The sequence below is a fragment of the Alligator sinensis genome, unplaced genomic scaffold (assembly GCF_000455745.1).
Source record: "Alligator sinensis unplaced genomic scaffold, ASM45574v1 scaffold566_1, whole genome shotgun sequence".
NCBI classification, from domain to species: domain Eukaryota; kingdom Metazoa; phylum Chordata; order Crocodylia; family Alligatoridae; genus Alligator; species Alligator sinensis.
The window spans coordinates 2,639,800-2,663,759 of NW_005842017.1; the positions used below are offsets into that span (position 1 = coordinate 2,639,800).

General features: G+C 41.0%; 2 protein-coding genes across 10 annotated transcripts in view; both read left to right on the plus strand.

The window, feature by feature from the left end:
* Positions 1-13,719, plus strand: part of FAM126B (family with sequence similarity 126 member B) — an 88,756-nt gene extending 75,037 nt beyond the window's left edge. For 4 of the 5 annotated variants that reach the window (XM_006022094.3, XM_025202183.1, XM_025202185.1 and 1 more), the window contains one exon: positions 6,910-13,719. In XM_006022094.3, the coding sequence (XP_006022156.1) occupies positions 6,910-7,514 (605 nt within the window). In that variant the 3' untranslated portion in view covers positions 7,515-13,719. Of the gene's footprint in view, positions 1-56; positions 225-6,909 lie in introns of all 5 variants that reach the window. The other variant, XM_025202187.1, reaches the window with a different exon arrangement.
* Positions 13,720-15,934: 2,215 nt separating this feature from the next.
* Positions 15,935-23,960, plus strand: part of ORC2 (origin recognition complex subunit 2) — a 32,540-nt gene continuing 24,514 nt past the window's right edge. For 4 of the 5 annotated variants that reach the window (XR_003093685.1, XM_025202223.1, XM_025202221.1 and 1 more), the window contains exons 1-7: positions 15,935-16,063; positions 16,233-16,376; positions 16,834-16,920; positions 19,455-19,547; positions 20,173-20,204; positions 22,001-22,058; positions 23,145-23,326. Coding sequence is in view for 4 of the 5 variants with exons in the window: in XM_025202223.1 (XP_025058008.1) it covers positions 15,973-16,063; positions 16,233-16,376; positions 16,834-16,920; positions 19,455-19,547; positions 20,173-20,204; positions 22,001-22,058; positions 23,145-23,326 (687 nt within the window). In the remaining variant the exon portion in view is untranslated. Of the gene's footprint in view, positions 16,064-16,232; positions 16,377-16,478; positions 16,577-16,833; positions 16,921-19,454; positions 19,548-20,172; positions 20,205-22,000; positions 22,059-23,144; positions 23,327-23,960 lie in introns of all 5 variants that reach the window. The other variant, XM_014519235.2, reaches the window with a different exon arrangement.

A 23,960-nucleotide genomic window follows, 5' to 3' on the forward strand; every position in this document is an offset into this window, starting at 1 on the left:
GTTGGTTGCTTAGAAAGGAATAGAAAAGCACTAAAATGTTATATGTTGAATCCCAGATGGCTTTGACTTCTCAAACGAGGCTGACTCGAGCATTCCTGGCTCCCCGATCCAACACGGCTCCACAGACCTAGGGATCAAACGTGAGCAAGAGGGGGAGGTGCTGGTGCGCAGGACCCCTGAGCATGGCTTACCGGAGTCCACCTTGGCAGCAGCCACAACAGAGGGTAGGACAGAGATGAGGAGGCAGAAGTCAGTGAGGCAGTTGCTGGAGGAGGATCCTGGCTCCCTATCCCCAAGCAGAACTTCTTTCCATACTAGTGTGTGTTTCCACTATCCCAGGGTGTATTAGCTTCTATTTGCAATACACGCATCCCTTATATACCTAACACCAGGTCAGGTACTACCTTTTGTTATCATGTGGGCTGGCCTGGGGCTTGCATCTCTGTGCGGTGAAAGACAGCTTGGCATGGCTAAAGAAAAGGCAAGGGCTGTAGCTAAGAGCTTTGAGATTGCTTGGATATTCCTATTACTGAGCATGTTTACTCTAATGATTAGGAGGAAAAAATGCACCAAACGAGAGAAAGCTAGTCAAGAAACCAGAATCAGTTTAGGGCACAAAAGAATTTGGTAACAGCTTTAGATTGATGAGATAATATTTCTCAAATGTTCAAAATTTCTAATATCCTGCCATAATTATAAGGTGGTTTTATCTAAGACTGATTCCCAACCTTCTGCACTGGCAGATTTTTTTTTATTTATTCCTTAAGATGCTTTTAACTGAGGTCTCACAATCTTGTTGCTAGCCTGCATGAATAGCCTGACAGAGCAATTGCAAAAGTTTTCATAATGGAATAATGTTGTTTCATTTTAAGCCACTTTAAAACAATGAGTTTTTTTTTCTCAGGCTGTCTTGGTGTATGCTGTAGGGCTTTGGAACAGTTGCCTTTGCAGCCATGTGTTAGTAGTATTTTGTGGGTTGACTGATAGAAATTAATTTTATTTTAGTGAATCTATGAACTTGTCATCTTTTTAAAAAAAAAAAAAAAAGTATGCTTTGGTGCAGTGAATTTGATTTACAGTTTCTCTTGATGATGATGATGAAAGTATGCTTGGTTTCTTGTGCATTTAGCTGAAAAGGTACTCTCAAGATCTCCCTATCTTCTTAATTTGTTTCTGTAATGTAGATTTTCCTTCGGTATGCGAACATTCCTTTGTCATTTTCAACATCTTTATAAAGGTCACAATTCGTCCGAGATGGAGAATATTTTCGGACACAAATTTCAGAGATGTCCTTGTGCAAATTAAAATCTGAGATTCTTGATATGATACATTTCATGGTAAAAGCATATAACTTTTTAACCTGTGTATAATAAGCAAGAGCTATCGAAGCTAAGATGCTTACAAAAGCATGAAGCTTTTCAGTTGTAGTTTTAGCATCTCCTACTTGATGCATAGTGAATTTGAGCATGCTCAGTAAATAAGAGCCCTATCCTGTCCTTACTCCATTTGTTCAGGTGGATCTTACTCCCTGGTATTGAACATTGCATGTGCATGAACTGAAGGATATGGAGAAGTCCTCAGCTTTGCAGATAACTTTTTTGAAAACAGTGGTTGCGAAAAGTTGTAGATATTCCTTTCTTACACTTGAGTTACTTTAAAATATTGGTATTACGTGACCTGTTCCTTGGTCATCTCACATGTTTACCTGGATAAAGAAGTGGACAATGTTTGAATTGATTTCTAAATATAGAAAGCTGATAATGATTTGTTTTGAACAAATTGGACTGAACTCTGCCACTCAGTAATGTTTTTGGATGGAAGGGGGGCCAGGGAGCTACTTTAGGTTTGAAATTGAAAAATAAAATTTATCATTTTTATGGTGTGCATATTACCTTGCTAATTTACTGATGCTGATCTTGCAAGAAGTTTGGATTAGCAAATGCTTTCATTTTAAGTAGCATTATCTTATCTAACAGTAGCATGGTGGAAAAGATCTTTTTTAGTGAATCTTAATATTTCCTTTCAAATGTTATGTATCTAATTTTGGGAAGGGTAAGCTGAATAAATGTCTGTTGAAAAAGGTGAAGAATCCCTTTTTGATCCAATTTGTAAATTATTCTGCCTGTTCCCAGGAAGAAGCTTGGTGTTCTCTCAGAGGGGTGTGTTCTCTTGTCAGTTGGTAGTGACAGCAGCTATAGGTGTGTGTAGTAGGTTGTAGATAATGCTGAAGGAAAAGCCAATTCGGAGAGGAAATAACCTGTGGTAGAAGTCTAGAAGGGTATGGATAAAGTGAATAAGAAACTTATTCTCTAGGTTCCAGAATTAAAAAAAAACAAACAAACAAGGCATCCACTAAAATTATCAGGAGACAATTTTAAGATGATCCAGAGGACCTACATTTTTACATAGCATATAGTTAACTTGTGGCCACAGGAGGTTGTAGAGGCAGATCAGTATAACCAGGTTTAAAAAAAGATTAGAAAAATGCATGGAGGACAAGCTCACTGGAAACTATTAAATAGAATAGTCAGGGATGTATCCTCTGACATTGCTAAACCATTGGTGGTTGATGCCAAGGAAGGTATGACAGGGGATAGATTACTTTAGACATGCTCTGTTCATATACTCTCCCTCTACTGCTTGACATGATTAGAGATAGGTCTGTTTGTCAGTGACAGCTTGTCAGAGACAGGATACTGGACTACACGGGCCACTGTTCTGACCCAGTATGGTGGTACTAATGTTCTTAAAATACTGCTGCAGGATATACTTTGTATTAACTTGTATAAGATAGAAAATCATGTTACTTAGAATCACTAATTCCTACAGAAAAATATTGCAAATCCTAAAGGGAAGAACTATGTGACTGACTATTCATTTTCTTTAGTTTATGTATCACAGCACTTACAAGGATTTGATCAGTAAGACTGCTAAGAAAAAGGAATGCTTCTTGATTCTGTTACTGGTTTGTTGAAAACTACCAGTTTTCCTGAGTCCTGTGTTCCAGATTAGGGAGGTAGACAATGGGACTGCACTCGCCCTTTCCTTGTTTCTGAGAGTAGTGTTTAAAAGAAAAATATTGAGCATTATGATAACTTTGTATGTTTGAATGACTTAACTACAGTGAGAACTTTCCAGAATACCTGGGATCTTACTAGTGAGAGATTCTCTTGCATGATGTCTTCTCTGTGTTCTTCGTTCTTGAGCACCGCTGAGCTGCCCACGCCTGTGCATAGTTGCAGCATCCAAAAGCTTGCACCAAGCCTCTCAGTCTCCTCTCTGAATTTAACGGATAAATTCTGTGCGTCTGGTCTTTCTGCTTTGCTCTTACAGATTCCTGTCATTTATCTTGAGTAGGATGATCCTCTAGCAGCTCTGATCATTTACTTAGGCTCTCTTTGAACGCCAATTTAAAAACCGAGGAAGCACTGAAGCATTCTACTCTGTATTGCTTGGATGTCTCCTTGCAAGTTGCATATTATATATTTGAATAAGGAAGAGTTGAGAGGGGAGGTGTAAGCTGGTGCTGCTCCTAGCAAAATGCACTTTCATCCAGCTTTGCATGCAGGGTATAAAAGAATGTAAATGCTGGTTCTGGTGAGAGAGGTGCTTTTGCTTCTAGGATGTTATAATGCTATCATCTTTTACTAGCACCTTTTGAGAATTGTATGTTGGTGGTGGTGGGTTGTTCATATGATGTCTCATTGTTGATCATAGAAAAATACTTGTATGAACAAAAGAAAAGACAAAATTTGAAGCGAGTCCTTTTAGATAGTGAGAGAAAACAAAACAAAAAAAGTATTTTTAAATATTTATTCCAGAAGTTGCAATAAGTATGCTGGTCTTCATTCTGATAAATAGAAAATATTTCTTAATGTTTTTAAAATGTCTGTTTTATCTTAAGGTTGATTTCTACCCTCTCCCCTACCATACAGGGTTAAAACTGCAATATTGAGTAACTTCTTCTGTTTTGGGGATCTTAATTAGATATTTGAGACATTACATAATGAAGCAGACCAGCATTACACTGCTCTCAGAATAGCCTTAGGTTAGACTGGGGGTATTAAATGTATGGATCTGGGCCCATGGAGCCATATGATCCAGCCCAGGAGTCTCCAACTGACCCTGTATGACACTTGTGGCTTGCAGGTTGGTTTGGCCTGCAGGCTGGACCTGGCAGTATACACAGCACAGGGGATCGGTCTGGGGCACATGCTGCATGCAGTACCCATGCTTGCATCAGTCTGAACCTGAGCATTGGCTCTGGGGCTGGTCTGGATTGGGCTGCACTTGAGCCAGTCTGCAAGGCCTATCCAGTAGGATGTGGCATGCAGTGTATGCCCTATGCCAACCCTATGCTGCATGCAGCATGCTTCAGTCCTGCTCTGGGGATTACTATACATGCAGTGCATAGGGTCAGCACAGAGTGTGTGCCGCATGCAGTGCCCTGCCAGACTGGCTCTGCGCATGTGATCTGGTGAGTACTGATGGCCTGGGACCCAGTCCTGCCTGGCCCTGGAGCAAGTGTGCTGGATCAGTTGAGCAGGGCACCTCAGGCAACATGGGTCCTGGACTCTGTGCTGTATGCCGTGCCTGTGGTGCTAGGGCTGGCAAATGCTGCGTGCAGTGTGCAGAGCTGGATTGGCTGTGTGCACTGCATGCAACACAAGGGTCCGGCAAAGGGCACACACTTTATGCAGCACCCTGCTGGATCAGCCTTGCATGCTTGCTTCAGTGTGTGGTCCCAATCTAGCCTGCAGACAGACCTAGTCACCCTCATCTGGCTCATTGAGCTAGATAAATTTGACACCTCTAGGTTAGAGAATGCCCAAACGGGTAGGGACTAATAATCTCTTGTAGGCTGAATAATAGCCGTATTAAGTTCAAAGAAAAGGTTTTATTTTACTTATTTTTTTCCTAAAGGGAAAAGGACAGGAAAATAACCCAGTTATTGCAGAAGCAAGCCAGATATTTTTTCATATTGAAGCAACTTCAAGAGCTAAGCAGTGGCTACCAGAAGAGACGAGCTTATATGTTCACATACTACTTTTAACCCATGTGTTGTCAGTGCATTGACAACAGTTTACATGGAAGGACAGACATATGTCCCTTGTATATTTTAATATCATTAAAGGTGTGCTTTCCTCCTTCATTCAGGGAAGGAGCTTCATAATACCTGTTTGATTGGTGGCAAACTAAATTTAACAAACTGTTATTTGAATAACAGCAATTGAAGCTGTCAAATATGTTCACTTTTTGTAAGAAACAATCAATCATTATTTAGGCTATTTAAAAAGAAATTTGAAATTCTTACAACTTGAAGAACTCACTTCTGGAAAATAGGGTAAAACTTCTGACTTTTCCCTACTCTTGAAAGTAGTATTTTTTTTAATTAAAAGGAATATAAACAAAAGTTCCAGTTCTTGAAACTTAGAATTTTGTTCAGATCAGACTTTTAAGTTAAATAATTAATTTTATTTTTTCATATTTGTGATGGGAAAACAATTTGTGACTTTTCCTGGGTCTCAAAATTGCAGTTGGAACAATGAGATTTGTTTGGTTTTTTTTAACATCCCTAGACACTTTATAGGACTGAAAACAAGGACTAAAGTAAATACATCTATAGGCTTAGCAACAGAGAAAGCAAAACAAAATGTGAACCAGGGACTGAAAGGGGCTTCCAAAAGTGTTAGTAGCCAGCACACTAACAGAGCTCATCTAGTGTTGCAGTCTTTCAAAGCAGCCCTTTCTTAAAGGTGACTCACCAAGTACATTCCCAATTGGGTTTTAAATTTCCACCTTTCAAAAATATATACCAGGGTGTTTCCCATGAGATTAAAGACAAAGTCACCTACAAATTGGTTTCATTTGTGGACTAGAATTATAGGTTTCTGTTCAATAGCCAGGTCCTGTTTGGAAGCCTCAAATCTTTTTTTCAGTTTAATCATATATATAATCTAAAGATATTTGGATATCTTGGTTAAAATAAAATGGAATCCAACTGCATGCAATTCAACTGCAGTGAGTAGAAGGAAAGGTAGGAATTTGGGGGAGAGAGAATTAGGAGTCAGATTTATCTCCAGTGAAAAGTTTAGTCACTAAATTCAAGGTCTCGGCTAGCATCAGCAGTAGAAATCTACCACACTTATAGCACTGTTAAAAGATGAGATATAACAAGGGGTCTAATCTGATCCTGAAGGTTCCTGAGCGCTTACAAAAGCAAACAGATTCCAAGAGGAACTGCATGTATTCAGAGCCTCTTGAGATTCTGCTAAAAATCCAGATTAAAAAGTAGAAACTTAAGCTGAAAGGCTGAGTGAAGGGGTTGTAGAGGCCTCTTTTTTAAACAGTTGACTAGTGCATTTGTAAAGCAAAGTTTTATTCAGACGCTGATGATTATCTCTCCCTAGAATGTCAGAGTTGATTAGTTTTGAAGAGGATGATGATAAAATATTGTAACAAATTGTTTAGCCAGATAAAAAGTTGATTAGCCTGACTAATGGAGGATATAATTCTCTGCTTAGACTAGTAAACAGAAGTAATATCTATACAAGTGTGAGAGAAGACTGGGGCTTGTGGCTAGAACTAAGAATGAATGAACCATAACGGCCCAATTCTTTCTTATTTGCAGGTGTAAGTTAGGAGCAACTCTTCAAGGACAAAAAAAACAGTGCAAATGAGAGGCAAATCAGTAGAGGCAGCAATTAATTTCAGTACTTGCAAACTTACCATTTACTGTGTAAAACAGAAAGGTTATTGGTTGCAAAAAATCATCCTAAGTAACAAGTGGAAAAACCTTTGGATCAGCAAACAAAATTCACCTTGATGTTGTGTGTGCACATTTTGCTGCTTCATGTGACTTGACTGCTCAGTTTCTGGGTCTGATTTGTTTGTTTTTGGGTTTTATAGATGTGGAGAGTGTAAATGGAAGGGAGGAATCCATGAACCTCAATGATGCTGATGAAGGATTTTCATCAGGTGCTTCCCTTAGCAGCCAGCCAGTTGGGACCAAACCTTTATTGTCTACATCCCAGAGGAGCAGCTTAAGAAAAACAGCAAGTGGGCGTTCTGCTAAAGATAAAGAAACATCTTCTGCCACTAAATCCAGTGAGAGCCCTCGAGATTCAGTAATTCGGAAGCAGTACCTGCACCAGGCAACTGACTTAAGTGCAGATGGAATTGAGATGACACCTACTAAGAAACACCTGAGCCTGCCAGCTGGGCAGGTGGTGCCAAAAGCCAGTAGTTTGAGCTTGATCCGGACAGCCAGTGCTTCCTCCACTAAATCATTTGACTATGTGAATGGCAGTCAAGCAGGCTCCAGTGTTGGGGTTGTCACTGAGGATGTTACTAATCTAGCAGTTGGCAGTGTCAATCGATTTTCAACTATCAGCCTACAGGAAGATCAGCTAGGCCAAGCTGGGGACGGTAAAGATCTCCTTACCCCAGGAGCTCCCCTGACCAAGCAGTCTCGATCTCCAAGTTTCAATATGCAGCTGATATCCCAGGTGTAGCTTTGATTCCCCTCCAAATCCTCCATCTTTCCCTTTAACCCACATGAAGTTCATCCTTGAGCAAAACAAGAACCTTCATCCCATGGTGTAAAAATACTGACTGTTGTGATCTTGTTTGAATCGGTTTAGATATTATACTGTATTTTGTACTGAAACAGCAATAAATCTCTCCTCTTCCCCCAGTTCCCGCCCCTTGTAAACATGGTTGTGAACCAGTATAAAATGTACTGTATGCCTTTTCCTATGCCTTCCTTTCTCCTTGGGTGATGTGCAATCCATCGTAGGCCGATCAGTCCCATTTCAACACTGTGAGACTGGAGATGTCAGCGGAAATGGTGAATGTGATCCCTATGAGATGATGCTTTGGCTTTTGTCATGAAATAGAAACGGGTTAGTTTTCTCAATCTACATTACTGCAAAGACTACTGGATCGTGATTTTTTTTCTTTCTCAGAACCAGGAGTGCCTCAGAGATTCTAATATGACTTTGGACCTCTCTGAGTTTGTGCAATCAATTCTGGGGGAGGGGATAGTTATCATTGCTCCTGGCTGTCTACTGCACTTTCTCATTAAAATGAGGGTAGTTCTTCTCTCTCCGATCCGTACTCTTACCCCTGAAATACTAAACGTTTAGAAAATGAGATGTGCATATGACCAAGTTGTTGCCTGCTCAGACAGAGAGGGCTGTGAGCTGATGATGATGTAGGTTACAGTGCACTTTTAATGGCGTTGTAGCCATGTTTAATGTTACATGTCTTCCCTCCAGGACACAGGGTCATTGTGATAGGCTACAATTTAGAAAGACTATATCCTTAAAGTAGTTCTGAAGTTGGAGGGGTACACACTTTCCCAGGAATAATAAACTAGTCCTATTTTTATGAGTTAATGATCACTGAATTGATTAAGTGTATCTTCAGGTAAAGAGAGGGCTTCCTCAGGCTGATTTTTAGTGTCATGGTTACTGGAGAGACCCTCTCAGCTGCTTTCTATATAGGGTGTCCCTAAATTCAGTCACAGTATAGATTCTGAAACTTACATTTCAGACGGATCATTCTCCAAGGAGCTGTATCAGAGACAGAGATGATGGTTTGTAGAAATACTGAAGCTTCAATGCTAAACACTTTTCTAGAAGCATTGTCTGTACAAAGGGATTATTGACAGTCCTTTTCTCCCAGAAGGATCACACTTCACTGCCTTGGTATTTATAACCCATTGCATTTTGTAAATACTATTTCATAACTTAGTGGTGTGGAGCAGCCCATCCTCTAGAAAACTCAGAACTCATGCCATTGAAACAATTTTTGAATGTATGTGTTTGGTGTATGAGCAGTGTTTGGTACTTAAGCTAGAGAGCACTGTTTAAAAGTACACTTCTGATTACAAAGGAAAATGTTCCCCATATCTTTGTCTCCAGTTTGCTTTTGCAGAGAAAAAGGAAAGTTTAACCTTTTTTTCTCTATTGTATTATTACCTGGAAGTGTATAGGTTACTAACTGATAGAAAAGTAGACAATTGCAATCTTTTGGGGTATGGGCACTTTGGCTTCATCATTTTCACTGTGAAAGAATATACACAGGTAGTTAAAAATAACAGGTTATATTAATGATAAAGTTGTAAAGAATTCTCAACTATAAAGTAACATTACATTGTTATTTACTGCTTTCTTTTAAACGTAACTGCTGATTCTCTTTGCGTTTCAGCCCTCATTTCAAATAGTGTCGTCTTCAAAGCACTTTCACCCTCTTTATTTAAACAAAGGAAGGAGTCTTTGTGGCTGATAGGCTAAATGGCCAAGTGGGCATCTAATCTTAATAATTCACTTTCGGAGAGGAAAGATTGAGATGAGAATAAAACAGTAATTGGCAAAGAGAAAATAATGTCTTTTTTTCTTCTTTTTTTTAATAATTGCAATTAGCATTTAAATATCACTTGTGAGCATAAATAGAACAAAGACCAAATCGGGAGTAACTATGAGGTAGAGCACCTGGGTAACACCAGCCTCAGGAATGTCTACTATGAAAAATACTAAAACTGCTGTATAGCAAGAGATTGACCCTGGTGTCCGTTCATTTTCTAGAGCACTAACAGTGGAAGCTGTGCCACAATAGTTGTGCAGAAGTTTTGCTGTTTTTATTTAAAGAGTAAAAATGTTTCATTTTGAACAGATGAAAAACAGAAAAGGGAATATTTGTAAAGATAAATAGCCATAACTGAAAAGTGATAAGGACCAAGTTATTGTTATGTTAGGTTTTTGGGGCAGGAATACAAGTCAGACTTATCAACTGAGCTTGGAAGAATTGCAACATATTTTTGTTGTGTAGTTATAAACAAAACATTTCCATTTATGTTTGGTAGCACTGTTTTCAGGTTCTCCATTGACCACTGAAAACTCTCACTTAATGGGTTTATAACTCTCTTTTTAAAATTTGCATCAAGCCATAAACTTAACAAAAGTTTTCACATCATAATCCATTTCTTATACAAAATGAAATTAAATGTGTTCAGCAAAAGTAAACAGTCCTGTGGTTTCAGATGAGGAGTAAAATTTGGGTGCTCAGATCTGAATTGTTTAAAATCTTAGGTGTACAAAAAACAGCTTTGTGTTTAGTAATCTTTTTGATGGTGTGTCTTTTGGTGCATCTTAAAAATCAAATCTTTTGTTAGCCTGCTTTTTGTGTATATATAGACCTTACTTTCTCAAGTTTTTGAGAGGTCTACTCTATTTTGGTTAGCATCCCAATTCCTTATAGTGTACTGACACAATACATTATAATTTTTCCCAAGGACCCTTCAGGTGCTTTCTGAGTCAGACGTACTGACCGATCAACATCTTTCTTACGGAATAACTAATCCATTAACGATCATGAAGGAGTTGGTTATTATAATGTGTCATGTCATTTGAGTATATCAGTAGTGCCCTAAAATGTGTCAGTCTATGCCAGGGGGGATTCAAGTGTGTAGTGAAACATACTAGTACTGTGGCAGTAATGGAAATGGCTATTTCTGGACTACAAACTGAAAGAATTAACTGACTTTGGAGGATGTGTTACATGCTCGCGATAAATTAAATACAAAACTATGTTAAAAGAACTTTCTAATGATCGTGAGAGATGCTTAAACTTAAATCTCTTGATACCTAACTGTCTTGGTATGATGGTGCATTTGGTATGTAACATTATGGACTAGTTTTAGACCCCTGTGACATTTCAGTATGGCTGCCGCATACAAGAGAGAGTCAGAAAACCGACTGCTACATTCACCTTCTTATCTAAGCATGTGTGCACATGGCTCTTGGGTGAGGAACAGTGGGTACTGTATGCAGGTGTGTGTATATATACATATAAATAAGGATAAATGTATTATCCCTTGATTTTTAGTATAACTATATACTGTTTTTACCACATTACAATAATATGCTGCCATTTTGTAACTAATTTTCCTGGGGCTTTATAATTTAAAAAAAATACAAAATTACTGGCTTGCTAATCAAAGCTTTGATCGACCTTTCTAGGTATTTATTCTAAGTAGCATTTTGGTTGAACTGTGAGACATTTTTCTACTGCAGGCAGCAGAGTGGCAAGTAATGTTGGCTAAACTGAATGTGCAACATGAAGATTAACTTTCTGTATTGTCCCTTCATTTAGCTTTCAGTGTATTGCGATGTTGGACCTTATTGTACATCACACATACAATTTTTGAATATCCTTTCTGATATGATTTTTAAAAAGCTTTTTAGCAGTGTGAAGCTTGAAGTACCATACTGTAATAGTAATTATGATATCATGGCAAGGATGTGTCATATCTATTTTGCATACAGAAGTCACAGATATTTAAATCTGTTTCCAACCTAGATTCTCATGTTGTTCTTGCTAGCTTTAAAGTACTTAAAATCACATGCTTTGACATCAGAATAGTGAGAATAATATTGTTTTCTGATATTTTATTTGCACTATTTTTGTGAATAGTAGAATTTACTGGGGCAGGGTTTTTTCTCACCATGTGAGGTTTATTTGTGTGTGGGTAGATGCATACATTTGTCACGTGTTGACAATCAGTTGCCTCAATTGTGTGTATACTCTGTGTAAATACAAATGTGAGATTAAGGGGTAAGACTCATGACTATATAGTGGCAAAGCTACTGCATAGTGGGGGTAACCTATTTTCCACCCCTTTGTATCTATACTATGTGGTTTGCTTTACATTTTGACTATTAGTATTTCATTGAAAAATGTAGCGCAAGGAAAGTTTCTTCAGTACATAGTGGATTAAAGGTGTATGAAAATTATATTATGAAGACTTAATTTTGGAGCAGGTTATTTTACACTACTATGGCCATGTTTATATCAATAGCATAAACTTATTTTTGTCCTTTCTGATAAATCAGTGGCTGTCTGCTTTTCATGTTTTCAGGTTTTGTTTTTTTTTTTATTTTGTGATGAATAGACCTGAAAAAAATTCTGATAAATAGATTGATCATTTTAGTTGGATTAAAAAGAAATAAAAAATCTAGTAGTAAACCAAAAGAATCTGCAGATCAGGTAGAAACTAATAATAGCTTCTCAAGAAAAGAAGCAGACTTAAAGTAAGCTTTATAAATTACTCTACACACAGGATGGAAATCTATAAATAGAACGAGCTAAATAAGTTTTATATATGCGCTGTACACAGAACAAAGATATTCTTAATGTTCTTAAAATTTAATAATCCAAACCTAAATTGTTGCAATCTCTCATTGCCAAAGACATTGTTACCTTAGTACATTTATCATGGTGTTAAGTGCATTATTATTGTTGCATCCATTGATGCTATCAAAGTAGTCTGTGTGGATAGTGAATGTGCATTTTTTATTCCGTGAGTTAAGGATGGCTGCAAAACTCAACAGACAAAATTTAAGAGTAATTTATGCCCGTTCATTCCAAGTTTGCATAATAAAAAGCACATATTTGCTGCAAATAGATTATGTATTCCGTTTATACTAGACCATACCACATGTAATGTTTTATTCAGTATTTAAATGTAATGTTTGTTTGTAGGAGCTGGGCCTTAATTGCCCTTGATTATCCTAGTTTATTCCGTTTCCCCACAGCTCTTGGATAGTCATGGGTTTTTATACTACACTAAAGTTTTATTTTCATATTTTTGTGGCTGTAATATAAATATATTAATCCATTTTTTCAAAATTACTATAACACTTGATCATCTGAAGCCCCAAATTATATGGCTTTTACATGATGATGGAAGAAAATGAAGAGCTGTGGGGCAAATTGATTCATGACTAGTTGGTGAAAAGAACATGTTTTGTGAAGCTGGCATACATATTTATTTTCACATGGCCATTGCATACATTTTAATATATATTTTAATGCAACTCCTACCTTAATACTAGCTTGCAAAATATAGAACAGGAAGAAAGGAGGTGGCTATAGCCACCTACAAATAAATATACCTGAGAGTTGGGTAAGGGTTGATGCTTGCAGTTAGAATAGATTCTGTTAATTCTGTAGTCATCCCTAGGTATTGGAAACAAAAATCCTCAGATACAATCTGTGGAGGAGAAATTAAGTTTAATGTGTGCAGCCTGTCCCAGGCTAAACATATATATATATAATTTTTTTTTTTTTTTAGTTTTAGAATTAATGGCACATTTCTTTGTTTCATGATTTGGTGTATTTTTCTCATGGTCTAGAAAAGTGAATTCTATCTTCACTATGGGCATCAGAGTTTACCAAAGATAATGTTCAAGGACCAAAAGTGTCTGAAAAAAGGTCCATTCTTCAGTAATTTGTCCCTCTCATCTAAATAATTAGTTTTCTACACCTGTGAGGAATATTAATGAAAACAGGCATACAATAATTTTGAGATTCTGACACATTTTTAGCTAGAAGCTAGGGTTTTAAGTTCCTTAGCATGATAAAAATTGACTTTGTTCCATTTGTTATTTTGGCATAAAATCCTATTTATTGGCTTATAGTCAGTAAGAACTGAATAGCTTGGCACAGAAGACCTTTTTTTATTCTGACTGAATGCATCTATCAAAGTAAATTTAAAATTCTGACCTTCCAAAAGATTTTTACGTCTGGAAAAATTCCATGCAGAAATGGTTTAATTACTGAAATGCCTACAAACAAGAGCAAATAGTTGTATTGTGTCTGTAACTGGGATGACTAGAATTTTAGGAATCCCTGCCAGTAAGCCAAGACAGTGGGTCCTGTTTGAGTTTTAGGAATACCTGCCAGTAAGCCAAGACAGTGGGTCCTGTTCTAAAAATGAATACAAAACAGAGAAACTGGTGTTAATAAAGCAGTCTCTTCAAAGCGAGCTAAATTTTCTTTTTGCTATCATAAAGATTGGAAAGTGACAGAAAAAAGCTACTGAATTTTTTTTCTCAGTTCAGACAATTCACATGCCTGCACTAATTTGCATTTTTCATAAGAAACAATGATTACTAGTAACTACATGACATACCTTTAGTAGGTATGAGTTGGCAATTGCTCAGGATAAAGTACTTTGCAAAGTATTCATGGATTGTTTGTTAGTGGTCAAAGTCTGTGTACGTGTGTGTATTCAACTGTTATTTTGAAATAAACCTTTTTGCTGTTTTCTTACAGAGTGCATACTTTTGGGGAAGGGTAATACTACTAGTGACTTATGGAAAGAAACCACATAATTAAATAAAACCATAAGAGTAATTTAATTATTTAAGGAATCCAGGAAATAAGCTAATAAAGGTTTTGAATGATTCAGTCACACTCTTAAAACATTTTGGATTTACTATTGGTAGATTTTGTTTGCTATGAGAAATACACTGAAATACCCCATGCTGTTTTTTAAAATGTGTAATTCCTCTACGTTAGAGTGAATCTTTTGATTCTTACTGTCCTTGTAACAATACAAGATTTGCAATCAGTTTAACTAGGAAAATGAAACATTCTGTAAGGATTTAAAGATTTTTTTTTTCTTACTTTTTCTGTCATACCAGGTTTGTTTCTCAGAATGAAGGTTTCTGAGGATTTTTACTTTTTTGCATTGATGTAATTTTATCTGTCACAGAAGGAGAATAGGCAGCAGGTAACCCATTTTTATGGACAAATGTTTGGCAAAAGGACCTGAATTATTAGATAAACTCCCATTTTACCAGCAGGATCCTGCATGTTGATATGAACTTGCAACCATTCAGGATACAGTGCTGGTGAAAGACTAAACTAACTGGGCGCATCATAAACACGGTCTGTACTGTGTGATGCTGTCCTTTAACCTGGGACAAGAGGGAGGGGGAAATCTTGCAGAGTTGAAGATGGCACGTATTGAAGATCATATTATTGGTGCATGTAAGCCATTATCTTAACTGTCTTACTGAAACTGGTTAATGCTGTTGACTGTTGTTGAAATGTGAAATGTAGTTACTGTTGACTTTTTGTAAATATCTGCCAGAGATGAAAAACAAATATTTTAAATCACTGTAAATAAGGATGTATAAAATTTAAAGCAATCTGCAATGCAGAAAATATACATACACACAGATATATGATGTGAAATAAATATTGTGCTGTTTCTGGAGAAAAGTATGTCTCTTGTCAGTTGTATGTAGGGACAGATGGGGGGGGGGGGGTATAGTCACAGCCCCCTTCTGCTTTCTACCCACCCAAACTTTAAAACCAAGTACCTGGGCAGGGGCGCAGCATTTCTATTAGGGCAGAGCTGACGGAACACGTTGACTTCATGGCTCATTAGCAGCTCCCTGACCATCCCTGCTAACCTCTCCCCACCACGGGCTGTAAGAGCCCCCTCCCGTTTCCCAGTTCAGTCGCTCCTTTGTGCCAGCCTCGCCCTCCGCGGCCGCTGTCACTGATGTCCCGCCCCCGTGCCCCGTCCTGAAGGCCGCCGGCGGCTCTGAGCCAAAAGCGTTCACACCCGGGCGGGCGCTGTCAGGCGCTCGAGAAGGCCGCATTTGGCTCGAGGAGCTGGGGCCGCCTTCCCTGTAGCGGCCGCGCGCCGGTGCCACCTCCTCGCTCACTAGTTTGACTTTTTTCCCCCGCGTAGTTGGAGTTTTTGGTTAAACCTGGTACGAGGCGGGGCGGGGAGCGCCGGGGCTGCCGTGGGTTTTTTCCTGGTAGTTTACTAAGAAGCCTCTCGCTGCCGGCCCACGTGAGGAAGCCGCCTAGTGGAGGGACGCGCGCGGCGAGGTCCGGGCCCCTGGCCGCGGCCTCACGTGACCCCGGGAGCTGGCCCGGCCCCGCCCCGACCTGCTGGGCTGTGACGCGCAGGACCCGCCCCCCAGAGGGAGAAGGGAAAATGAGAGGGGGCGGAACAGATTGGCGAGGGGTAGGGATGCCGATTGGCTGCAGGGCCGATCGTTCATGAGGCTGCGGCGCGCCTCATTGGTGCAACTCAGCCCGGGGGGGGGCGTTAGATTCTCGTTGGCCCGCCCTTCCTTCCGCCCGCGAGGCGCCGGTGTCGCCATGAGCCAGCCCGCGCTACAGGGTGGCCGGCGCCTGGAGGCCACGTTCGTGTCGGACGAGGATGTGCTGCGACACATCTCGGAGGACGCGGGTACGGGCGGGGCGGAGCGCTCGGGCCGCAGCGCGGCCGCTCCAGCTCCGAGCCGGGGGTGCAGCCCCGGGGCCCGTCTCTGGTGCTGCGCGGGAGCTCCCGGGCGCTCCTGTGGCACGGAGTATTGAAGCGGTGTAGTGGCAGGCAGGGGTTTTCTTTGCAATCGTAGGTGCTAAAGTGAAAAGGGACCGAGCCCCGCACGTACTGGGCCCGAGGAGGCTCGTGAGGAAGCTCGAGAGCATTTCGGATGAGGAGGAGCAGGAGGTCCTGGAAGAGCAGAGCTACGTGGCCGTGCTGGGGGCAGGCGCCCAAGGTATTGGTGGGGAAACGATGTCCATCATTTCAGGAAACTCTTGCACAAGCTTATTAAGAGACAGCTGTTTTCAGGGAGGTGCCCGCACGTACTGGGCCCGAGGAGGCTCGTGAGGAAGCTCGAGAGCATTTCGGATGAGGAGGAGCAGGAGGTCCTGGAAGAGCAGAGCTACGTGGCCGTGCTGGGGGCAGGCGCCCAAGGTATTGGTGGGGAAACGATGTCCATCATTTCAGGAAACTCTTGCACAAGCTTATTAAGAGACAGCTGTTTTCAGGGAGGTGTTGGTGACAACCAGCTTTGGCTGTCTGTGTGGTTGGTTGGGGTTCGGCAGCTCGAGGACTGTCCCCTATCACATGAACATCTCCTGTAAAACCTCCAGCATCAATAGCGAAGCATCGTGTCAGACTCGGACCAGTTGTTTATCAGATAGAAATCACTCTTTACCCATCTCTAACAGATTCCTGCAGTAATGGCCCCCGGGCAGGTGGTGGTGAAGTTTACTCCTTCCAGACTCCAAAGCGCTCCGGCAAGATGGCAGAGCTGGGTATGTTGTCTTCCCTGTCTTGGAGCAACGAGCTCCTTGTAGGCTCTTTGTTTTGTCATCTTTTTATTAACATGAAGACTCGTTAAAGTATTTGTGCTCTGTCAATCTTGCAATTGACAGAGAGCAGCACTGTGGAGAAACAGGCTTGGGGTCTGGATGTGATGCATACATGCTGGTGGCTTCTGTAATACAGGTCCAGTTTTTACAGAGGACCTATTTTGTATGCATGCAGCAATGATTCCCCTTCCTAGATTTAGAGTGTCCTTCCCAACTTTTTCAGATTTGTGGCACCCGTGGTTAACCACTCTTCTGCCTCCTCAACTTGTGTTGTCAATCAGGTGCTTCTGTAGCCAGGCTGGAAAGAGCTGTAGTACATATGTGCTGTCCTGCCTCATTAGAGTTCTCTGACAACCCTTAAGCAGGCTGTAGCTCCAGGCACTGTCCTGGAAGGTGGGGTGCAAAAAGACCCAAAAAACAGTTGCTCCCACAGCTGCAAAATCACACCAGCACTATGGGGACAGCCTGATGATGCCTCTGTGCATCACAGCTTCCCCAGGTACCTGACTGACTTGTTATGTCTCTGGGCAGGAGAGCTGGCTCATGCTGCATCCCTTATCAGTCTGACCATGCCTGGCGCCTCCCAAAAACAGAAGTGAGGGGCAGATGGAACAGTCTTGCATGCTGCTGTTTCTGGGAGTAGGGGGACTGGGGAGGGGAGAGAGGGGTCTGGAGCAGGAAGGGCTGCAGTATAAGCCAGTGGGTCTCCTGCCTGCTTTGGCTTATCAGTAGACCCTAATGAGGCGGGAGTGTGTGTGTCCATGCTGCATCGCTTCTCAGTCTGGCTGTGCACGAGGTATTCTGGGTATGTTTACCTAACCATAGCACCCTTCAGGGGGTTTTGCAACATCTCAGTTGAAAACCAATGATATATAGAGGTTCCTATTCAATTGTACTGTGTTTCACTAATAACTTCAGGTCTTACAATAAGTGCTGTCAGCTTCCTTTTCCTACTTCAGTGATGAGCCCTCTTCCAGCACTTCTTTGTTCCATGCACAGTGATAGCCTTCTACCATGCACCTTAAGCCTCTCTATCCTTTGGCTTTACAAGTGAAAAACTGAGGTTGGAGGAATTCTCCAAGTTAATGCTGTGATCTTAAAGCAGGCCAGGATTAGGAGATGCTGGGCTGTGGCTGGTATCATTGAAGTCTTCCTTAGTGGGAGTCTGGAAGTCTCAAAAAACTGTTAATGGGGCCATAGAGCCTGTTACGTTCAGGTCATGGAATTCAAATCCAGACCATGTTGATAATTATCAACAGGGAATAACTTTAGTTTAGTTCTTAGGGCACTGATGTTCTTGGCCCATAAGCCATGACCATATTGTCCAATTTATCAGGTCTAAAACAGGGGCTGCGACTGGAGTCTTTCACCCCTCGGAACGAGGCACAAAGGTTAACATGCAGCATGGGGAAGCTTGCTTTGTTTCTGCCCGAGCCATTCATTCCTGTGCTGTCAGTCAAGAAAAGAGTTGGTTTTCAAGAACCTTTCAAGGGTACTAACTTCACGCAGTGTTAGAAGAAGAGAGGTGGTAAACTGTGGTAATCTGAGGTAGGGCAGTGTGGTACATTAGATAGAGTAATTGGTTTGAGAGACATGAACCCTCATAAAGAACAACCTACAAAATTGCAGTCTAGGATTTTAAGATTTATAGACGCGTTCACTTGAAGTGATCCTAGCAGTTTATTAATTTCAGCCACTATTAGAAGTAATGTTTTGTTGAAATTTATCTCTACTTATTGACTGGCTTGAGCTGTTCAGGATTAATTTACAGAAGAGCTGTATATGTGATGTGTCTTTGAATCTTTCAGGAAGGTATGTGCCTCTCTGAACCAGTTGGTCTTTAAGGCCCCATGTACACATTACACTTAAAACGTGACTAAATAGTTAATCGCATCTTAAATTGTCACCTGCTCAAACTTTCAATCAGTTAACAGCATGAAAAAAGGAGGAATAAGCCACAAAAGTATTCCACAAAAAATGTATAACTTTTTTACTCATTCCTATCGCACCATTTGAATATGTGGCCAGAGGCCCAAGTGGCTTGGAGCTGGCACCTGCCAGGGCACCCCAGGCACCCCCATGGCTGGGAGTCTACAGTTGACACAGGCTTGTAGCCACGAGGGCTTATGATCCCAGGCTCCTCTTGCACAAGCAGTAAGGCATGATGGGATCTGTTTTGTGATCCTGCAGTCATGCTTCCTGCCATGCACATGTGGCTTGCATGGCAGGAAGCGCAATTGTGTGGATTGCATTTCAAATACCATCACTGCTTTACCTGTGTGTCTGGAGGGGCGCCAATGGTGCTACTCAGACCTACCAGCATTAGGAGGAGGAAGGAATTGCCTGCAAAGTCTGGGTGGTGTTATTAATGCATGAGAGACTTACTGTGCATGCAGCTGGCTAACCCAGAGATGCTGGTGGGAGGTTCATACCCACCATGTTTTGAAGTTTGCTCTTGTTTTGTTTTCCCTGCAAAGCCTCCGAACTAGCCCAGACCCCAGGGAAAAATGTAACATTCAGTCGCTCGAGCAGTCCTGAGAAGATTACCAGCTCTCCTCCAAGCAACAAAAGTAAGTTCCCAGGTGGATTAGTGAAATGGAGAAAAGTGACTAGAAGCCAGTTCAAACTGCAGTCAAGAGCTGAGAAGTGCAGGTGTTGTGGTTCACTAGGATGTCAGACTTTTATTCTTTCCTTACTGGCCTAGAAGAGAATGAGCATTTGGTCTTTCCCTTGGCTGTTATTTCACTTGCTAACTTTTTTCAGCCAACCTGCTGAAACGTCATTGTTATATTCAGTAGTATGTGTTTTGTTTGCAACTTCTTTGAGTCCAGTTTGGTTTGGCATACAAAGAGACCTGTAGTGTGCAAGTCTGAAGTAGTTGGTGTAGCCTCCAAAAGGGACATAAACAGACCAACCTTAGCATATGCTTTTTGAGCACATCCCCAGGTACCCTTGCTGGCAATTTCCTGCAGAGCTGTGGTTGGAATCTAAATCTGTCCTCTCTGGGTAGAACTGTCATCTGCACCACTTTGGGCAGAGCATTAATACGTAGGAATAGTATCTCTGAGATGGATATCTGATGCCTATGTTCCTTAGCAGGAGGAGCAAGATCATTTTGTGCTAGTATTGGAAAGGGTTGGTCATGTAGGAAATACGTGGCGCTCTATTTGATTCATTGGTATGTTTGCTTTGCAGAGCATTCTGCTTCAAATAAAGCCCAGTTGAAGGTGAGCATTGATTCTTCCTTGTTTCTATTTTAAGATATGAACCATCTGATTGTTATGGTATTGTGGGCTTGAAGATTCTTGCCCCTCTGCTTTCCCAGCATTTTTTCTGTGCAGATGTCTGTTTATGAAGCAGGGTGAGAATGGATGAGAGTATTCCTGTCTCACACATTTGAAACTATTTGACTACCTTTTTATACGCAGATAAATGCTTAAGTTGTCAGTCTCTTGTAAAATTTATGCATGAGGATTTCTAATCCTAAAATATATGTGGGTGCATCTGAAACATAAACTGGTGTCTTCTAGGCACTTCGTTTTAGTGTCCATCAATAATGATGTAACCATGATGTTGGGGTAGGATCTGGGAGACTTGAGCCATCTTACAATGCAGTTTAGGTACAGTTCAGGGTATAAGGACTTCATGCACGAGCAAGGCAAGCTTTCCCTTGCACTGTTATAGGAGCTTGTTCCAAACTCTTGAATTTAGATGGACAACTTTGAGGGGAGAGGATAATTAATTGTCCATGAATCTGTTCAGTCTAGCCTCTTGGCTGAGGTTGTACAAGAGTTAGACTGATTCTCCTGATGTTTATGAAGTAAGCGCTAGGAAACAGAGACCACTAGACTTTTCTAAATTACAGTGTACCAAGCACTATAATGGATATGTGTGTAGTGCTTTGTGGCATATTTAAAGTGCATTTCTAATTTGATAACGCTTAGGAACTCTGTTACGCTTCTTGATCATTCTTAATCTAATTGCACGGCACTAAAAAATAAATAAATAATGATTATTTCAAACTCTGCCTTGAGCCTGAACCCTGAACTCTTTCTGACTCATGCATCAGTAATACAGATTGTGCATATTGGTTGATTCAAGAGCCTTCCTCTTCCATTTCTGTACAGGCTTTTTAGGCTGCTGGAAGAATGCAGCCAGCAAACAAAAACAGCAAGCTACTGCACAAAGTAAAATGATGCATCTGACTGAATACACAAGGGTGACTAGGGTGGCATTTGTGCATAGTCAGTTCCTAAGAATAGACCTACACTTCAAATGTGTAGGTCTATGTGCTACTAAAGTTGCAGAAAATGCCTTGAGACCTATTATGTCTCTGCAATGTAAGACCTGCTTATGTCCCATCAAAGTTGTCTGTAGGGGTCCTTGTCTGATGTCCCTGATTTGACATTGTCAAACTTGATGAGAAAAGAGAGAGTGAGCCTGCAAGTCCTATGAGTTCTGAACTCTTGGACAAAACGCACACAATTATTCCTTCCCACTGAACAGAACTGATCTATTTAATAGGGGTGCAGTCAATGACTGGGTAAAAGTGCTTACTGTTCTTCAGGCTCATCACATAACAGCTGTACTGCTCAGCTCTGCACAACCTCTTGTGGCTGGTCTGCCATGTTTTTGGAAGGGTTTCTTTTTGAAGCTCCAGATGACTTGGAGTAGAATTTGTGCTCCAGAGGACAGTTGCTGGCATGTCTCACCCTTGCCCCTCACTTCCATGTTACAACTTCAGATGCTCTGAATTGCGTCTTGTTCGGCAGACCCTTTTGCCCAGAGTTTAACATAGATAGCTTCTCTTTGGGAATCTAGTCCTATTCCCAGAGAATCGGGTGGGGATTATTCCACATTGAGAGCTCTCTATCCTTGTGCACAGACCTTACTGGTGTTGTATTCTCAACCCTTTGCCAACCAAAGGTGAGAGCTCAAAAATAAAATCCTGGTCCTTTGCCTAAGAAGAAGCTGCTACTGGTAGTGCACATGTGACTTCCTTTAACACTTTATGTTCTTGCAGAGTAAAAAGAATGAATATGTATCCACAACGCCTTACAGGCTCAGGAAGAGACTTGCAGGTAAGGGGTAACTGGAAGTTTAATCTTCTGTAGTAATTTATTTCCACTCATTGGCTAGTTTGAGGCATTCAGGATTAATTTAAGAGAGAGGTACATGTGTGATGTGTCATGTTCTATGTTTTTGTCATGAGCGAAGCAGCAAATTAAAGCTGGACTTAATAGGCTCAATTGGACAAGCTTTGTTGTTTGCGCTTTGTTCATCCATAGTGGAAATACAGAGTTTCCACTGAACTTTCGTTTCCAGTAGGATTCTCTGAATGCCATGAAGAGAAGCTTATGCTTTTCTCCAAGTCAGAAAATTGGGTCCTGCCATGTTCTTGCAGTGTTGTGCATTTTACTTAGTTGTCTTAGCTTATTGGTGTTCTCTGCATCTAGATAACTAATCACTGGTATGACTTCGGATATTTTTCAAAAGCACCTAAATGACTGAGCATCACTGGATCTTACACAGTATCCAAGTCATTTTTTGAAAATGGGATTTCGGCTTTTAACTCATTCGTGCGCTTTAAAATATTACTTTAAAAAATGTACTTAAATTTTACTAAATTGTATCTGCTTTTCTTAGCACTTTAAAGCCATGGGAGAATGAGCCAGATTGTTTTCATACTTTTGAATTAACAGATTCAATTGTGTTAACAGAATTTTCATTACAAAATTGTTATTGTTAATGGTGATTATATTAATCCAGAAAGAACCCAATTTGTGTTTGCAAAACTGGAAATTAGGGAAAAAAACCTCTTCCTACTCGGTCTAATGTAGAGTCTTTTAGAGAAACATGGAATCCCATAATGTCCCTTTCAGAGTGAGTCTTCGGTGAAGAGCCATATTTCAAGGCTTGTACCAATTTACGGAGTCTTACTAAATAATTTGAAAGAGAAAAGATAGAATTCGGCCTGTATATTTGCAGTCTTGATCAGAATAGGGTTTTTTAGGATAACAGTCCAGCCATGAAACGAGCATAAGAATTTGATGCTTGAAAGATGTTTAAAAGATGTATATGAGGTGATCTAGGCTATAGGACATGACTAGGTAGTTTTTATAAAAGGTTGTTACCAGGTCTTAATTTCCTGGATGTTTACGTCTTAGTTCCAGACTTTCATTCAGAAAGTGAGAGTGAATATTCTGCCTCATGCTCTGAGGAAGAGGAAGAGGCCTCCAAAGAAACCAGTGATGAAGTATTGGACCGAAAGACCCCAGCTAAAAGCAGAGTAGTTTCCACCCCATCTGTGAAGAAAACACCAGCCAAGAAGCTGAAGGGAGATAAAACTGTGAGTGTGGAGCAAGTGCAGCCATGAGGGGTAAGGTTTGGGGGTGGTCACTGGGAATAAGGCCATTGCACTTGAGTCAGAATCTAGGTCAGGTCTGAGGGAGAGCTGTCTGTCAGATTTCAAAGCAAACAAGGTAGGATGGCTTTTGTTGCCCAGGTTATGAGATGCTCCTGAACACTCCCAGCTGGAGGCACAGCATGTGCATGTCTGAGTACCAGCTATCCCATTCTGTACAGGCCATCAAACTTGCGACACACTTGATTCCTGAAAACTGCCTTGTAATTGGGAGCTAATTTTCCCATGTAACATTGTTTCTAGGTGGGGAATTGATTTCTTTATGACTGCTCCATACAGCTGGTAAGTCTGTTGTGAAGGGGAGGGGGCAAATCAATGCCCCGGCAGCAAAGGAGGGATTGGGGCTGGGGCAAGTACTGCCCAACCGGGGCGAGGGATGCCGTCATGCAGGATGAAGGTGTGGCTCACCTGGGGGGAATGGGGGGGGCCGCTCCTGCTGCTGTGTGCTGCTGGTTTGGGGGGCCACAGATGTGTGCAAGGTGGGCTGGGCCGGGGCTGCACCGTGCTGCGCTTTGGGTGGACGTGGCGGTGCTGGGAGCGGGGGCTATGCCCTGCTGCC